Source organism: Hippichthys cyanospilos, chromosome 22, assembly GCF_059441005.1.
Source record: "Hippichthys cyanospilos isolate Australia breed blue-spotted pipefish chromosome 22, RoL_Hcya_1.0, whole genome shotgun sequence".
In the NCBI taxonomy this organism is placed as follows: Eukaryota; Metazoa; Chordata; class Actinopteri; order Syngnathiformes; family Syngnathidae; genus Hippichthys; species Hippichthys cyanospilos.
In genome coordinates this window covers 2,740,472-2,759,608 of record NC_142390.1, presented here as the reverse complement: position 1 = coordinate 2,759,608, position 19,137 = coordinate 2,740,472, and the positions used below count along the sequence as shown (strand labels likewise).

Below are 19,137 nucleotides of genomic sequence, written 5' to 3'. Positions count from 1 at the left end.
AAGCCCGTGGACCCCCACCTGGCCTGTGCAGCCAAATCACAACCGGGCACTGGTGCAAAAACAAATCAAATGCTGACAAAGCTGCCAGTGGTTATTTTGAGAAAGCCTTCTGCTACTAAACGTTTCAAATGTAGCCTTGATTTGTGACAACAGTACAATCTAATGAGATCCAATATCAGAAGGATATTGTCAGGCCCTATGGGAATATATATATATATATATATATATATATATATATATATATATATATATATATATATATATATATTCACCTGCAACACATCCCTTCATTTGCGCGCCACATTGACCGCCAAAGCAGACTGGTGGCGGCGGCTCAGACGTCATGCCGATAGCTAGCATCTACACACTTCTCTCTCAGTCCATTATTTTGTGTGTTTGGGCCCATTTAGCAAGGAAGATGGTGCCGACAGCCATGACAGATGGCTTTCTGCGTGCAAGGGGTGCGTTTGTTTTCCATTTCGTGTTTCTCCCCTCGGAGGCTTCCCAGCCAGCCGTGATCAATACATTGTTTTTACCACCGACGCGGGTTTTGGGTGGTCTCGTTTTGGTATGCATGGGAAAAAAAAAAAAAGGCCCGATTAATGGGAAAAACGTAATGCGTGTTTTAATAGGAGGAATGCGATAAGTGCTTCAGACGGCGGCCGCCAATTGAGTCCATGACAAAAGCCCGCTAATCTCCCCCTTGGATAAGAAATGGCCGTAATCACCTCAAAGTAATTAATCAGCGTCACGCTTGCACGGACGTGACAGTCATGCTCATCATTCTCCGTCACGTCTTTGGGAGTCTCCCTCCGTACCTCCTCAAAGCCTTTTAATGGCCTTCTGGATGCTTTTGTGTCTTACGGATTTGAATTCTAAAGTAAACATACTTTTAATTTTTACTATCGTTATTATTATATAGCGATGGTTGTCAAATGAGAAGGCAGGGATTTTCTGCAATCGTATGCAATCTTTTCAAAATGAGAGCAAATCAAGTGTACAATAATTAGCGACAAGCAAAGCTGTCACATGATTTTTTCCTCTGGAGTTACAAAATAAAATATGTTTAGGTACCACTAAAAATGCAGTTCCAAAGTTTATGAAATCACGGATAAATGGTACATCATTAAAAGAATGGATGCCAACCGCTGATATATAAATATAACAAAATGTGAGCTTTAGCTTCTGTATTAGATCTCATTACATTGTGCATCTATAATGCAGTGGCCTCTTTCCCGATGCATAATTCATAATGGGACGCAAACATTTGCCACCCTTCCACATTTCCATTCACAATGCGTTTTAAGATACACCTCATTTGAAATGTTGTTTTGTGTAGCCGCCGCAAATCACATCAACAAAATCCTGATGCGTTTTGCTCCCCTCAGACACTCGCCATCGACCCGAACACACAATTAATTTTCGCTACCCTCGAGAAAGATGTGGCGATATTGATTGACATAAAACCGGAGAAAAGCTGCAGACTCTTAAGGAAATTGCCCTCTGGTGGCTAGTAAAAGAATTGCAGGTAAGCCTCGCTGGCTGCAGGGTTCAAAGCGTAAGAAAAAAGTTTTATAGTCCGAAATTGACTGCATTTTTAAAGTCAAGAACTCGGTAAGTTACTTTTTCGAGATAACTGAGAAGAATGACGATGTTGCCGGTCTGATTTGACGAATAATTGCCCGCGCATGTTTGCATGCCTTAGCGTCACGTCGGGGTCACTCATCGGAGCGGCGACATGAGAAGGGCAGCGATGCCAACCGTATTCACTTCCTATCTCTATCAACAGCTACTGATGTCAACACACACAAAGACGCACACGCAAAGCCCCATGACGGCGCCAAAAAAAAAATGTGACACCGGATCACAATGAAAATGCAATTTGCCGCGCTCAGGAATCCGAATCTTTTCAACATTTGTTTATGACAGAGCTTGCAAAATCAGCTTATCATTATCTCCAGAAAGAGAGAAGGGGGGAGAAAAATAGAAGATGCAAGGAAACGGTGTAGATGGCGAGGATACGACGGGAAAGAAGAGGAAAGACGCTGAGAAGATTTCAGCGACAACCCTACCGCGTGCAAGCTCGTTCGAACGTAGAAAAAAATCACGTGTTGGATTCACGTGGTATGTGAACGTTGTGAACAAACGTTGTGTATGTGAACAGGTAGCTGAGCGTCTTGCTCCTTTTATTACAATTGGGGTGACGTGAGGTTCATGAACATTCAGAGTGAAACTGAAAACAAACGAAATTAGCATTAGCCTTTTGCTAACGAAATAAATGCGTCACAAATGACTTCCATAGAAAATGAATTAGCCTAGATGCTAATGTCAGCTAGCAATTAGCGATGCTAAACGAACACGATCTTTTAATATGCTAATTAGCCCATTAACATTCATATACATTCAACCAAAACAATGTCTAGTACACTGCAAAATACAGGAACTGCAGCCATTGCGTTCGGAGGGACAAGAAGCACTAAGACATACACGATGTCCAGCCAGGTAGGTAAGTTGCGCACGTTGTTTTCTAAGCACGGACTGTATGCTAGCGACTTCCTGTTTGCGCCTTCAAAATAGAGTCAAAAACGGAAGCTAACTACATGGAACAAACACGCGATTGTAAACAGAACTATCTTGTAAACCGAACAAAAGAACTACAACATTTTGAAACATTTCTGAACAAATATTACTGTGGGCAGAACAACTAATGTAAGGCATAAATACGAGATTTCAGATGGAAATCAGCTATCGGCGCCCCCCGGTGCATATTAATTGCTACTTAAAAGACCGGTGCTCTTCAGGTGGATCTAGTCGATGCATGCTGGATTTCAAAGTCTTCTACTTTCAGTTTATCGGGCGCTTGCTGCAAATGTGAAGCAATTGCGTATATCCTGTACTTTTTAATGGCTGGCATAAAACAAGGAGTGATTAGAAGTGAATTGTGCTAGAAGGTTTTTATAAAAAATCAGGTTTTAAATACACCTTTTAGGAAGCTGCAACGCGCACATTGAATTTTTTATTATGCTGTGCTGAAACTGGTCTTTTTTAATTGAAGAAGGCAGATCAATTCATAATGTCCTCTTTATTTGTATGAATGTTTTATAGGGCCGTCACTGCATTTTTAAAGATATGGACTTAGGGTCAGGTTGAAATTTTTCCAGCAGACCTTTCGAGGCTACAACTTTCAAACTTGTGTTGTCGGCGGAGCTAAATGTGACCATACACACACACACATATATATATATATATATATATATATATATATATATATATATATATATATATATATATATTTGAGGTCCTTCTCCAAGGTTCTCCGTCAGTGAGAATGCAATGCGCCGTTTTTCCCAGCAGAGAGCTCCAGTGGGGTACCGCCGCGCGCTTTGGTGTCCTTGTCCAGGGTTCACCGCATGTGTGCGCATGGCTGCAATGAACACACACGGCCGTCTCCAACTAATGACATTTCTTCTGCTTGCCAAGCTGGAGCCACGTTTTTCTATGTCCCCGCCGCCGCCTGCGGGCAAAATGGGGGATCATTACAATACTGAGTGCGTGACAATAGCTGATTAATCGCGATGGAGGCTTTGTGTAATTATCACTGGAGGTTAGTCCGATTTTACAGTAATTACGTCATTGCGTTGTGTTTCATCCATTTATTTTCTAACGCGCTTGTGCTCATTACGGTTGGTGGGCGAGCTGGAGACGTTTTGGACCAATGGTTGCCAAGCATTCTCACTCATAATTCAGAACAAACTGGCGTGGTTTCAGAATGTGGGAGTACTAATAGCCCGAATTTGAAAACTGCGAGGTGGACCATCAATCGCGCTTCAAATGTTAGCGCCGTATGGGAGCGTCTTCATCGTCTCACGGGAGACTTGTCTTGCTTCTTGTCCTGCACTTTTCGAGTTATCACGCCGGAAGAAGCAGCGCATTCGGAAGGTCGCGCACCGGTTTAACTGAGGGAGAGCTCTCTCGCTTGCTGACATCTATTCACCTGTGAGCTGTGACCTTCACACGGGAGCGCACCTGATACGGCGGCGTCGTCATCTTGAAAGTGTCATTTCAGTCCTCGTGAGGCGTAAGGACGAGCTTAACTCGGAAATGGCGAAATTGGCGTAGTTGTCACGCGCATCATGGCCACGCGCTCAATAAGCTAAAAATGACGAGGAGCGCTGGCCACGAGTGTCATCGTTCTATTCATAATTTTGTTTGTTAGCATTTTAAGCATTTGTGAGAATCCATTCCTTTGTCTTTGCAGCACACTGGAGACCACTTTTGATACAACCGTGACCACAGAAGTCAACGGGCGGAGTCTCCCCGCCCTCGCCACTCGCTCCTCCCCCATGGCCTGGCGCCTTGGCCAAACGCAGACGCCCCGTCTCCAGGCGGGCGAAGCCCCCTCCATGCCCGGCGGCTACCCCGCGCCGAGGGCGGGCGCGGCGGGCGCCGCGGCGGCGGGGCGCTACGGCGGCCACTCCGACCCCTCCAGGTTTGTGTACAGCGCCCCCCTGAGGAGGTCGGCAGGGGCGCGAGGGGCGGAGCAGGGTGAGAGGGGAGGAGGAGGAGGAGGAGGAGGGCTGGAAGGAGGGAAGCAGATGGAGGTGGCGGGGTACATGAGTGATGGGGACGTCCTGGGAAAGAACGGACGGATGGATGAGATCACCAGCGGGTAGGATGGATTGTGCTAACCATATTAGCACATGCTAACTTTCACTCACTTGTCAATATTGTTCCCTTGAAAAAAAAAACTGTTGCATACATTTATATATGTAAATATAGCATGTATATAGCATTTTCCAAAGTAAAAGCAAATGTTTGTAATTATTCTTGTATGCTTTTATGACCCAACTCCGGCTTTTAGATCAAAGGAAAAGCATACAAAAAACACTAGGAGGCTAAAATATTGCATAGATTGTCAAAACACGTCAACTTTCAAAGCGGGACTCGTAGTTGACAAGTTCTATCTGCATTATACTTATGCACGGATAGGTAGATGTTCCAATCCATTTGCACTTGATTTGAAAAGAAAAGGACTGGTTCCTATTATTTTATTGATTGGACGATTAGTCATTGCACCATTAAAATATACAGATATAAAATTGGACTTGGTGGTAGAAATCCGCCTTTAGTTTCGAAATATGCTTTGTCCTTGAACATATTCGCTACGCTCTTACACCAATCACATTTCTCATTTTCCCAGTGTCTTCTTCAAAGTTTGCTTGTCCCTGTAATTGCCATGAAATTGATGGATGATTGATGTCATTTGATTGATGGAGTTAAACATGCATGGGATTGGAGACAAATTATTTGAGCGCGTCATGACAGAAAGGTGATTTGCCATTTAATTGGCTCAATTAGCCCGGCGGCTAATCATTCCCATGTCCTATCAGGCGCGTCTGATTGATATCGGCGCTCAAATCCCAATGCTGATTGTAAACATACTTAGACATGAGGGAAAAAAAATCTGTATAACTGTAAATACTGATGAACACTCATCAAGTTCTGCTCTCTCGTGTGGTGAGTGAGACCGCAAAAACAATAAGTCAAACTTTTCCTCGTGCAGGTACCTAACAGATGGAGGTCTGCATTTGTATGCGCGCAACGCGGGCCGAGCAACCGAGGCACCTTCTTCTCGAGAAATCTCGCACAGAGGAAGCAAAGAGATCCAAGGGGACGTGGACAGGTAAGAATCCGTCAACCGCGGCGGGATGCTTGTTTTCGATCCACCGCCTCCTATAGTGAGTTTTATCGTCGGCAATTTTCGGTAAGCGGCGGCTCCGTTTGCCGCTTCAACTCTTCAGTGTTCTCACAAAAAGGAAGTCGAAATAGCCGATTCCCACTTGTCTCATTGGATTCAATTTTACCATTAGAGAAAGTGAAGTTTGGGAGGACAAAGACACTTTTTGTCTGGTGGTTTTCGGCGCCGTCACTTTTTGACTTGAAAGGCATTTGCGTGCCAGGCGCTTGTTGTGTTTACTTTCAAGTGCAGACAAGGGCAAATCCAGCAGACTGTACTTGATTCAGTGATGTGCGAGAGGTGGCATGAGGAATCTGTCAAGGGGCAACTTTATACAAACAAAGGTTAAATATCAAATCTTCTTTTTTCAGTTGTTCATTTTGTGAATGGCTGTGTTAATCGCTAAAATACACACGTAGTTCATTATATTGCCACAAGCTCTCATGGCTAAGCACTTTTTTTCTGTTGGATGACACTAATGAAGCTCTTACCTCAATTCAACTTAGTTGTTTGGCATTCGGATGCCACAAGAGGGCACCCATGCAAAAAAAAAAATATATTACACAGTGACGAGGTGAGTGCGATTCGGTGGAACAGTGGTTAGCACACATCCGCCCCACAATTCAGGGACCCCAGTTCAAATCCACCTCCCTCCGGCCTTGAGTTTGCATGTTCTCCCCGAGCCCGTGTGGGTTCCTCCCACACTCCAAAAACATGCACGGCAGGTGTATTGGACATACTAAATTGTCCTTAGCTGTGATTGGTTGCATTACAAATACTGCAAATATCAGATGCCTAGTTTAAAGACTAAATAATCATTCTATAGCCGAAATATTAGGCGATCCAAATGTAAACGGTGGGAAATATACAGCTTAGTGCCTAGCCACGGCTTCTTTGTCAGTATGTTCCCGGCTAATCCATTTTGTTTCGCAGCTCAGCCGACGCTTCGGCTGAGCAACGCGCACGCCCTCGCGCCGCCCCGCCAACACAACATCCAGTCGCATCCGTCAGCCGGTCGGTTCGTGCGGCCGTCAGTCGGTCGGCCGGGTCATATCTGCGAGCGGCCATGCGTCAAAACACGCGAGACCTGGCGGCAGGTTGAGAATAGCTGATTAACCTGCCCCCGTCAGTCCCGGGCTCATCGGCCCGTCACGCTTGACAGTCAAGCGAGGAGACAGATGGGCCGAGAATAAATATGAACCCCCGCCAAGCGTCTCCGCCGTCTCCGTAGCCGCGCATGTGCGTTATCTCCCGAGTTTTTCCCGTAAACGCGGGAAATAGCACTTTTCGCCGCGAGGCCCTCGAACGTGATGAAGAAATATTGACGTCTGCTTTGCCTTCAGACGCTTTCGAGTGAGAAAAAAGCCCGGTGGGAATTTCACTCCCCCGCCTTCGTTCCCCCCCATGGGCGCGCGGGCCAAAATGACACGGTTCCTTCAACGCAGCCGGCTTGAAGCAGCCTCGGTGACATGTGTGATTGTCAGAAGCTTGAGCTGACACTTCCCACTGGCGGATGACAAGGCTCAGCGGGGAATTCATTTCCTAAGCAATCATTCGCCGGGTTTCACACCCAGGACGGGATACAGCGTCCTTGATTGGGTTTTAGCGGAAATAATGCCGCGTTCGGTGACTTTGAGGGAACTTTTTCCTTCAAAGTCACATCCGGTGACATTTACAACATGCCTGCCCGAGAAGACAGAAAAAAAACTGATAAGTTACCTTTCTGTAGCACAAATCTTTGCTGTTAGGCTACCATACCAATTTGCTTTATAATTGATTGTAAATTGTTATTTAATGTGACATACGTGTAGGGCATGATTCCACACAACTGCTTGTGAGTGAAAATATTACTTTTGGATCAAAAACATTAGCTGAAATAATAGATTTGACCTCCGTTTGCCTCTGATTTACCCTAAAAAAACATCCAGCTCTTCCTGAATGAATATTAAATGAATTCAAAAGCCCCTTTTGTTTTAAAGAAAACGCTTTATAGTTCACTTGAGAATTGCCTTTTCTACAGCACAAATATTTGCTCTCGTCTGATTCCAAGCGCCGACGCTGCTTTACTTTGCAGGCGGGAAAAAAAAAAAAACTGTGACTTACGGAAATGCTTTTAAATTTCAAGCTGTGTTTGAGTGATAGCTTGATATTAAATGCAGCGTCGCGCTCAATATTTGTTTATCCAGCGCAATGCTGTAATTCCTGTCTAATCACAAAAAGAGGAAGAATTGCTGAGCATTGAAGTGTTTTCAAAGCTCCTTCTCCACTGTTGTTGTTCCGACCCCCCCACCACCTCCATTATTATCACGAATCGGGCAAGCGCACATACACACGCAAAAATAAACTCACACACACCCTGGCAGCAAGTGTGCATAAACTTCACTCCCATGAGACTCATTATGCTTCGCGCTTTTTTTTTTTTTAATCCCTAAATAACAACTGGTGGCCACGTAGGTGACTAAGACCATCTGTGGCTAAAATGCTGCCTTGCTTCTTATTTTCACAAGTCAAAGTGAAATCTGTTTTTATTTTAATCCCGACGTGAGTCAGATGCGGTATTTTCCACAACATTGCATCGTTAAAAGAGCGCTAGGCATTTTCTATACTTTAAGTAGAAAAAAAAATGAATGTAACAGTATTAAATAGTAAATATAAAAACAGTGGTTCTCAAAGGGGGGTCCGCGGCCCCACCGGAGGTCCGTGGCCTGACTGCAGGGGTTATTCATTAAAAAAGTGATATATTTGTGTTAATTTCATTCTATTTGATATTAAATAGTGAAAGTATTCACAACTCTTCAATAAAGCAATCAATTCAATCAGTTGAATACATTTTTAAAACCGGAATCATTTAGAAACGTCTCCTAATGCCTTTTGTGTCTACAATTGTCTATAATTGCGAGGAAATTGACTTAATTATGAGAGGAGGTTTTAGTCTGATATCTCACTTTTGAGTGTTTCAACCTGGACAAAAAATTATGAATAATGACCTGGTATAGAATGGCTGGTCTCTTAAAAACGTAAAAATACGTCTTTGGGATTGAAAGGCGTCCAAACACGTTTGTCCTTCTACCGTAGAGTGCAGAATTTCCGGTGCTGACTCTAGCTCAATGTACTCAGCAGAGATAAATAAAGCGTATTTGTGGATTTTTTTTAATGCACATATTCCTAAGAAGGCTCACGACTGTCACTGAGCAGAACGCTGACAGTGGAGGTGAGCCGTAAGCGGGCAAAGAGATTTGGGCGACGAGCGGCTTTCCCTCACCATCGGCGCTCTTTAAGTTCACGCGTAGTTCAGTGTGGCCCCGAGCGCCGCCGAGGGAGGGAAACTTCTCTCGTGTCACACCTGAAACGGAACGGTGTTTACTCAAGGTTTTTTTTTCTGTCTCTCCAAACAATTTTGCAAATGGTGAGGAAAATTGGAGGAAGTTGCCTCCTCCAGCCGAGTCCCCAGCTGCGCCTTTGTCGCCGTGCAAACGGGGCCCTCGACTGGAGCAGGTGCGCACTCTGACGAATCGCCGTCCCGCATCCACACGTGCTCATCAAGCAGCTATTTCATCCAAAAGCCTGGAGATTTCCTCCACTTGTCATTGGAACGCTTCTCGTCATTTCCGACGAAATCCATTTGAGCCAAAAGCCGATTCTGACTTCTGACTTCATCGGAAGCAGAATCTACTGTAGTATTAAAAATTCAGCAGTCTGACTGTGTTTTATGGGAAATGTGGTGATGACTCAATTGCTATTTAAACATCCTAAGCTACCACTGAAGTGAATCAGGCTTTTTTGTTTGTATGTTAATGTTTCCATCTCTATAATGACCAATAGCCGTAAAACTTGATCAATTCAATGTCAAGTTCCAATCGGGTAGTGTCACAATGTATTTGAATCCGTTCATACATTTTTGTGAAGTACATGGCCCGCGGAGACGATCTGCCGTTGCCGGCTGCTCATTGATGATTCGAGGCGCACGCCAAGCTCCCCGCCGCTCCGACTCAAACCTGCTGCTATTCATCAAACAGTGGCCTCTAATCCCCGAAAAATAAAGGAGGTTTTTTTGGGGAGGCTGTGCGCCAAGTGGTCGGTTACAGGACAGAAGGCTGTCTGACCCCCCAGACCCCTGCCACCCCCCCCCCCCCCCCCCCCAAGACGTTCTTTCATCCAAAAATATGCTGTATTAGTAGCATTAACCCTCTCGGTGCTCCAAAGATGGAAGTCATAAATAATATCCCAAGATGCGCCTCACTTATTATGCATCAGATGACTTCCCATCAGAGGCGCCGTCATCCGCCTTACTCTGGCTCGATCCCGCATAGTCACCCTCCCTTAATCAACCCTCGTCCGATCGCGCCTCGGAGGAACTGGCGGGCCCGTCCCGGGTTGGCGAAGGAGGGAGGGGAGGAGCCGCGGGGGGTGAAAGCGGAACAGCGAGCTAGTCCTTTCTTCCTCCGGTTCCCATTCGCTCCCCGGACTCCCGGTCGATTCGCAGCTCGGCGTGATTCTTGCGTGACGGGGACAGGACGAGATCGGCGTTGGAGGTGAGTTGACGCCACCCACCGTTGGCGGCCTGACATCCCATCGATGCTCCATAATGTGTTTGCGTCTGTTTTGCCCTTTATCACTTTCCGAGCAAGTGGAGTCTCGCGCTGCCTTGCTTTGGCAGCTGTTAAAAAGGCGGGAGAAGGAAGTGTGAAGTCCTTTAGAGAACCGTGTCTTTGGCTTCTCTGAAGAGTAATTGCACAGGCTCAGCGGCATTAAATCGGATTACGGTGCGGGCAAATGAGGATGTGAGCTTTCCGTTTATATTAAAGAGCACTGTTTATGTGTGTGCATGTGTGTGTGTGTGTTTGTCCAGATGTTGGTGTCTTTTGTGTATTTGAACAGGTTTCTTATTGACAGGAAAAGTACTTTTCAAATTAAGAGCACATTAATTGGAATATGGAGAACAAATTCAATTAGTCAGGCATTATTCATATGAATGACTCCCAGAGCTTTTCTTCTTTCGCACATTACCTGAATCTCTCTGCCAATTCCCTTCTCCTTTCATTTATTTTTGTTCTCCCTGCCAAGTTGCACCCCAGCTCTCTGGGACTTGATCTCTGTCATGTTTGTTGTCAGTCTTGCTCCCCTCGCTATCCTATTGGGAAACTTTGCTGTCCATCGCCTTGTCTGCAGCTTTTACAACTATTCTCCTGATAGGACAAGGAAGGCCTACAGTGTCAAAATGTTCCTAAAATGATCCTTATCACAAACAAAAGGCAGAGGAATGCAGATTAAATCTAAACTAGTAGTGTATATGTTGCACCCATCTATGGCATTTTGAATGTTTGTTAGCATTATGCTAAACTGCCTTAGTGAGTAGGCTACGCTAATGTTAATTGTTCTTCGCTAAGGATAAAGAACATGTCTGTTATATTTTGATCTGACTTGCTGCCATCTTAGCCCATCTATGGCATTCTCAGTCGTTTAACATTCATATATACTTCCTTACCCAAAGCAATCTCCTCAAAAAAAAAAACAAATTTATCTTCATGATCAGATGTAATCGCCGTTATTGGCCTTTGTTTGCTGTTAATGGCGTTTTTCTTCATCCCGGGCACGCCGCCTGCTGTAAGGACCCAAGTCAGCTCGCTGAATATTGCATGAGATAATGTTTGCATGGCTGAGTGGCGACGCGGCGATGCATCGGCGGGGTGCACAACGCTTTATTCGCGCCGTGTGGAAATCAACGCTTTGGAATTGAATCGGCAAACGGACACGGGGAGACTTCATTTATTTTCGTTTTGGCTCTGCTGACATCCTCCTATTTCAAGTCGTCACCTGGTTGCACGCTGAAAATTGCTCTATAAGGGCCTTGTTTTTCTTCAATTAACATCATGACATGGGGAAAGCGTTTTCACGTGGATTTGACACGTTCCTCTTGATATTGCCGGCTCTTCGTTCATAATTGACACAGAACTCACGCCTTCGCCGGCAGGTTATCGAGTTCGCCAGCGATGACGTGACTTCCGAAAAGTGTGGCGGTCTGAAGGGGGGAGGGGGAAGGTTCTGTCAGAATCATCTTAGCTGATCCCGAGGAGTCGGGCGATGAAATATTCAGCCCGTCTGCTCCGGCTCTCGGGAGGATGTTTCCCATTTATTTATATAATTTGCATTTTTTTTATGGAAAAAAATAATTATAAAATATTTAACCATGATAGTAAAAGAGACGATCAAAAATCCTTCTGATGATATTCACCTGAATTCTCCTTAACTCTTTCATTGCCAAGCGGTATTGAAAAAGGCAACCTTGGTGCTATCATAAAATGGATTTTCATTCCTTAAAATTACAAGTATGTAATAAATGTGTTGTATGTATGGCAACAGTGCCATCCAATGGTCACAGTTATCACTACACTGCTCAACTGGAATAATATTAGATATCACTAGTCAAGGGTGTCAACCACCCTCTGTAAAAAAAAAAAAAATGTATTTGACGAGAATTCTGTTATTTATCATTTTTATTACGATTTTAAAGACGAGAATTCTCATCCATGACACAAAGAGTTCAAATATGCGTCAGTTGTAATATTTGTTGTGTTTAAATGCAGTTTATTGAATTTTGCCAACAAAGTGGAGCAAAAGCCTTTAACTACGCCTTAATGACTGCGAGGGGCGTTCGCTGTGACTCGTTATGCTAATCAAGCAACATTTAACCATGAAGTGCTTTTTAATCACATTAGCAACAGCAGTGACTAGTCCCTCTAGCAGAAAAAAAAAAGATTTTTGGCTTTGTATGAGTGAGGCCACCCTTGGAGAGAGAGTCTGTCTAACTATTAGCATCTTTGGGGGAAAAAATGTCAATTAGCTGCTCTGCTACATATTCTCTTTTCTTCAGATGCTTTGGTGCAAAAAGTGCTACGTGCTTTGTTGTATTCTCTTGGCAAACCGTGTCACGATAGACCGGTTTGTGTCAAATTCGGGGCAGTCCGTGTGGCCCCATCTGGCCTTTTGTGTCAATCACCTATTGAAGTGTTGTCTCGGAGGAGGACGAGTCAGAGCGCACTTCAACATGGCCGTCGCATCCGCTCCCAGCGAAGGCTTCTCTATGTCTTAAAACAGAAGCAATATCATGAAAGGATGTCTTGAAAAGAGACAATGGACTTGATGAAGGACCCAAAAGAATCTCAACCGAACTCTCAACAACAACAACAGCTTTTATTAAAAGCTTTTATTCTCTGAATTGTCACTTTTGGTCAAATCAGATCAGCATGCGCTCGTTATTTCTTATTTTCAGGTACTGAACTATTGAATTCTTCAAAATATATACGACTTGAATGCAACAGTTTTCTCTTTCCAGCCTGCACACATTCTTTTCTTTTGCTTTCTTAAAAAAAAAAAGAAAGAAAGAAAAGCAATTATTGTCTTATTCTCAGCCTTGCACTTCCCTCGTCAGTCTCTGATGGGTTATAGATGGCGAGCCTGAAATGACTTGACTGCGCTGTGTAATTACTTTTCTGGAAGTTGTTTTCCCATTCTTTGAACTCGATTTTGATTGTTAGGGCGTGTTTGCCGTCAGTCGCTCTGAAAATACGTTTATTGGGAGTTATTTGGGGACCGATGTTCTCAAGTCAATCCTGGATTGTTTCAGTGTGATTTGATTTGTTGTGCGAGCTGTCATTTTGCTTGCACATTTACAGTCGTTTCGCCTGACAAAGGGTCACAGGCTTGCTGGTGCTTATCCCAGCTGATTGGCTAGATGATGCCATGGGGGGCACGGATGACCCCAGGCTTTGAAGTGTAATCGCAATAAAATAAGGATTGGCATCATTTTTTATTCGGGCACTTTAATGCAATTGGTTGTTTTTTTTCCGATTTAGACTAACCTGTAACCTGTATAAACATTGTAAAAAGTAGTTAACAGTTTTTGAAAGTTAAATTAGATTGCTCGATATATTTTAGGAATAAATACAACTTTTATGGATGATAATCTTCTTTAGCGTTAGTGCAGTGAGTTTTTTTTTCTTTCCCGGGTGGGGGCTTTGCCGAAGATAATCGAGAAGCGCTGATCCAAACCGATGCGTCCTTTCTCTCCTCCCTGCAGTTGGGACGACAGCAGCTCAGTGAGCAGCGGCCTGAGCGACACCTTGGACAACATCAGCACCGACGATCTGAACACGCCCGCCTACTCGTCGGTCGGCTCATCGCGCAAAAGCAAGGGCGCCCAGGTGAGCAGGCGACATTTGCGCCGCACGGATTTCCGAATAATTTGCGCGGCGCTAAATGTCACCGCAATGACAACACGACGCGTCGTTATCTGCGTATTTCTATCCACGACGCGTGCGTCCAAACTTTCGGCGTTTCAATCATCCTTCCGCAACGAAAAATAAAAACCAGAGAAGCAGCTCGCGAGGGAATACGATGCAGGCTTCCCGCTCTCCCCAGGGGTTTTATTTTTTTTTGTTTTTTTGTTGCTTTGTTCTGCCAAGTCTTCCTTAGCACTCATTGAAGACGCTCGGGCGTTGCTAGGGAAACGGCATGGCCATCTGTCAAGGAAAGTGGAGCGGTGATCTCCGTTGCGTGTTTGTTTGTGGAGGTGTGTTTGTGCACCAGCATCCCAAAGGAGGAGAGCTGGTCAGTCCAAAGATAGCTCTGACTTCACACCTCGCTTCTTCTTTGTTTGCTTTGCGTCGCCTACCTACCTGCCTTACGGTTTCAGAGTGATGGATAGATCATTCAGAGGCTGAATTTTCTACCTCATCTAAATATGCCGCTTTTTCCGGTTCAATCGCCATCACTGGTGCATTTAAGACCGTATAGCTTACATTATGGTTGATAATGTAAGTTTGCAGGGAAATTCTCCACGTGCGTTTATTGTTTTGCTTTCTACAGTCCCAGAGAGCCAGTAAGTCCAAGCATGGCGATCAGGAGGTGAGCAGCAGCTGGGTGGGAGCCGAGGACCTGAAAAAGGTGGAAGAGGAACTCGACGCCGGCATGGACCCCAATGGCGGCTCCTCCCGCTGGAAGCCTTCCTCGTCGTCTTCCCAAGCCGCGGGCCAGTACGAGGACGCGGGTCAAAAGGCCGCGACTTTGGCGCAGATAACGCAGACTGGTTCGCTGAGACGGGGCATGACAGCCCAGGTTGGCATTACGCCGCCCAGGACCAAAAGTACTTCGCACAAAACAGCAGGTAACTGTCTGGTAACTTTATTTAATATTCGTTACATGGTAAATTTTGATTACCACGCACTAATGTAATTCTAATATGCATTTGTTACCGTTTTGATGCATTTTTATCATTTAATAATATTCATTTAAATGGTTTAGGATTATTTGGGGGGGCTTGGAACGGATTAGGCTATTTACATGTAAAAAGCCTCTCTATTTGTGAAAGATTCTCAATACTAAATTACTCCCGGAACAAAATAATTTTGTAAGTAATCTGTATGACAAATTCTGACCTTTGGACAGGGCTGAGTCGACTTTTCACATGTTTTGCCTTAAAAGAGTTTTCCGTTGCTTTTTGAGTTTTGGGCCAATTCAGCAGTTATTCATTTTGGCTATTGTCCACGAGTTGACGAGTTGGCTGAAATCCTGCTGATGCGTTTCTGAATTTGTGCAAAATACGCTTTATGCAAATCGACAGGCAAGACGGACGATGCCAAGGTTTCAGACAAAGGCAAGGTGCCCTCCAAGGGCTCGTCGGGCATCCAACGCTCGCCCTCCGACGCCGGTAAGAGCAGCGGGGATGAAGGCAAGAAACCCCCGCCCGGTATTGGACGCCCGCCCGCCACCGGCTCTTTTGGATTCAAGAAGATCCCCGGTCCTAGCGGGACCCTAATCACCTCAAGCGGCGCCACGCTCGCCAGCGGCTCCGCCACCTTGGGCAAGGCGCCTAAATCATCGGCCGCCCTGGGCAAAGGCGCGGGCATCAGTGGCGTGCGAAAGACCAGCCTGGATGGCTCCCAGCCTCAGGACGACGGCGTCCTGCTCAGTTGCGGGGGTTCCAAAGTGTCCCTCCAGTACCGCTCTCTACCCAGACCGGCCAAATCGTCCAGCGGGACGGCGGCGGGGCGCGGCGGCCACCGCTCCAGCTCCAGCAGCATCGACTCCAACGTCAGTGGCAAGTCCGCCGGCGCGGGGGCGGCCAAGCGCAGGGACGCCGGGAAGGTGGGCTCCGACCGCTCCAGCCCCGTCAACGTCAACCAGACGGACAAGGAGAAAGTGACGGAGCAGGATCCGGGGATGTCCACTTCGCCCAAGTCCAGCCCCACCTCCTCTTCAACGGGTCAGACAGGCCTCAGGCAGCCGGGCTCCAAGTACCCGGACATTGCCTCCCCAACCTTCCGCAGGTCAGACACTCCAAAACGTTTGCGCCTCCCTCATTGCGCTGTTATCCGTTTTTCCACCAGTTGGAATTAAACCTGCGTTGAAGTATACTTACATGTAGGCGTGAGCTGGCAAAATAGAGTCAACAAGTCACCTCTTTGAAGTTAATTGCTTCCGGTAGACTTTGCTCCTCGCAGTAAGCAGAGAGGGGAGGGTTGAGCAGTTAAGCCTGGATGAAGGGGCATGGGATGGCGAAATAGAGTCAACAAGTCACCGCTTTGAAGTTAATTGCCTCCAGTAGACTTTTGTCTCCGCGGTAAGCAGAGACGGCAGGGTTGAGCAGTTACACCTGGATGAAAGTTGGAGTAAGATGAGAGACGTTGATTTAGTTGGACTTTGCATGCTGCAATTTTCGTGCAAGGTTTGTGGAAATTTTCCTCTCGAATTTGGTGGAAATGAAATGATGGCGGTGTGTGTGATACTAATATTTGAGATGAATGGATGGATATCATATTATTCTGGTAACAGAGTAGAAAAATCACTTGAAGACGTATCCATTAAATAGAACTCCTGCGATAGAATCTATTGCTCCCTCTGTGAAGAAGGAACGGGCTTTCGCTTCCTCGACGCTCATTTCAAACACGCATGCCCCAATATGTCCGCCCCATTCTATCTGTCAAGCGGCTTCTTTTTTTTTTTTAATATCATCTGCATGTCATTATAAGATGCTCCCACCTGTTGATTTAGCGTGATTGCTTCAGCGCGTGCCGAGGAGCGTACGTGGACTCAGACGGGCCAAATTGGGTTTTTTCAAGAGCAGATGTGTGTTGGTTATCAGAGGCGGGCACTGTTCCCCTTAGCTGGCTTTGTTTGCTTGTTACACTTATATTACCGCGTTGTTTCAATTGCACTGTACCTGCAGAACCACAGACATGGTGTTAACTTTTATTGTAAATAATAGAACAGAAAAAAGAAGTAGTATGACCAGCACCTGACGAATGACGGACCCCTCTCTCATAATAAAGTCAAATGTGGCCCTCTGGCGGCGGCGGCGGGGGTTTGGGCAAAAATACACCGACGGACCGCGTGAGGGGGGCGGGGTTGCCCGCCTGTGTTAGTTATGTGGGGGAGGGATGAGGAAGCTCTTTGTAAATGACGACCCCCGCCTATCTACCCCCAGATTGTTTGGCACCAAAGCCAGCAGCAAGGCCAGCTCCCCGGGCACGCCCGACTCTGGCAAATGCCCCTCAATCCTGGGCAGCCCGCACGGTACCCTGGCCAGGCAGGCCAGCCTGGACTCGCCCTCCTCGGGCACGGGGAGCCTGGGCAGCGCCGGCGGGCTGAGCGGCGGCAGCAGCCCGCTGTACGGCAAAGGGCCCGACCTCCCGTGCGGCGACTCGCCGGCCTCCAGCCCGGCCTCCGGCCTCTCGCTGCCGTCCAACGCTCGGCCCTGGCCTGCCTGCGGCTCGTCCACCGGCAGCAAGGACACGCTGAGCTGTCAGAGCATGAGCAGTCTGCACACCAGTTCTGAGTCCATTGATTTGCCCCACCACGGGCCCAAGGTGGCGAGAACCGCCAGTGTCAAGTCCACCCTTTCCGAGGGGTAAGATCGGGCTCGCTCGCTCGCTCGCGTCTCCTCCTTCGCGAGAATCGACCGTGGCACCGAATGAGTCCATGCGGACGGAAACCAAAACGCGTTTTAGGTTCCCCAATTGTGTGACGCGCGTTTTTTTCCCTCAAATTAAGGCCGAACGTATGGGCGCGTCCTATAAACGGTAAATTAAAATGTTTATTCATTCATTTCATCCGAGGAAGCCGAGTTTTGACACACAGATGCGCATTTTTATATCGGCCTTATTCTTATGTATAATAATTACCGTTATGCGACGGGCTAGTGGGGAAGTCAGCTGTCAAATTCTGTGCATAGCTCTGTTTTGCTCCTCTCCAAAAAAAAAAAAAAAAAAAGGTTTACGCCGGTGATTCTCAACCTTTTTTCAAATAAACACCTTTAAAACTAAAGCTAAAACTAAGGCACGGCTGCATGGCTTAAGTATTTTTGTTTAGTTTTGTTTCTGCAAACAAGTGCAACAATTCAGCAATGTTGCTTCATGTTCCAATTATTTGCTCTCAGTTTAAAAAGTAGAACATTTTATTCTAGTTCCAGCTTTAAAAAACATACTGTTATTGCATGTGAAATATGTAACATAGACAGTTACCAACAGAGTGATTTCAAAACAAAGTATTTTTTTTTAAATAAAAATCTATCTTTACTATTGGGCAAAAAACTTTTTTAAAGGTTTTTTTTATCTATTAATCAAAACCGTCTCAATAATTGTTGGGGAACGCTGTTCATAATATAGGTGTACAGTCATTTTTCATGCTCACATTACAGTGCCTTCAAAATTATTTTAATGCGTTTTTCATGATTTATGTCTGGAGTGGTGTGCATAACATGTTTTGTTTTGGTTTTTTTTTCCCCCATCTAACGCACTCATCCTCTATGTCTTAACAGCATGCCTCTTGACAGAAACACGCTTCCCAAAAAGAGACTGAGGTATAGAAATTTTGCAGCCGGATTTGCACTGAAAATAACTGCACGCAGCTGCTTGGAAGTACTAAATACGCTGTGTTCATGCATGTACCACATTGCACACTCAGAATCTTTTTATTTCATTTTTTTGTATGCCACTCGGGCATGCTTGCCATCTTGCTGTCACGCAGTTTCGGTAATAACGATTACATGCAGGCTAGGGCGGCGCGGTGGTTAGCACGTCCGCCTCACAGTTCAGGGACCTGACTTCAAATCGACCTCGCTCCGGATTTCCTGTATGGAGTTTGCATGTTCTCCCCGAGCCCGCGTGGGTTCTCTCCGGGCACTCCTGCCTCATTGGACACTGTAAATTGTCCTAATGTGTGATTGGGTGCGTGAATGGTCGTTTGTCACCGCCTGCCCTGCGATTGGCTGGCAGTCAATTCACGGTGGGATAGGCACCAGCAAGCCCGCAACATGCACGCTGCATGTTGCCTGTGCGTCCACCTCGCGAAAAAAAATCCCTTGGATTGTTGAGTTGAGGGTCACATATGACAGGTGTGCTAAT

General features: G+C 45.9%; 1 protein-coding gene across 3 annotated transcripts in view; it reads left to right on the top strand.

The window, feature by feature from the left end:
- Positions 1-19,137, top strand: part of nav3 (neuron navigator 3) — an 89,590-nt gene that overhangs the window by 53,910 nt on the left and 16,543 nt on the right. For all 3 annotated transcript variants that reach the window (XM_088406280.1, XM_088406279.1, XM_088406278.1), the window contains exons 11-17: positions 4,259-4,669; positions 5,564-5,683; positions 13,815-13,938; positions 14,603-14,900; positions 15,357-16,062; positions 17,220-17,642; positions 18,552-18,593. In XM_088406280.1, the coding sequence (XP_088262406.1) occupies positions 4,259-4,669; positions 5,564-5,683; positions 13,815-13,938; positions 14,603-14,900; positions 15,357-16,062; positions 17,220-17,642; positions 18,552-18,593 (2,124 nt within the window). The remainder of the gene's footprint in view (positions 1-4,258; positions 4,670-5,563; positions 5,684-13,814; positions 13,939-14,602; positions 14,901-15,356; positions 16,063-17,219; positions 17,643-18,551; positions 18,594-19,137) is intronic.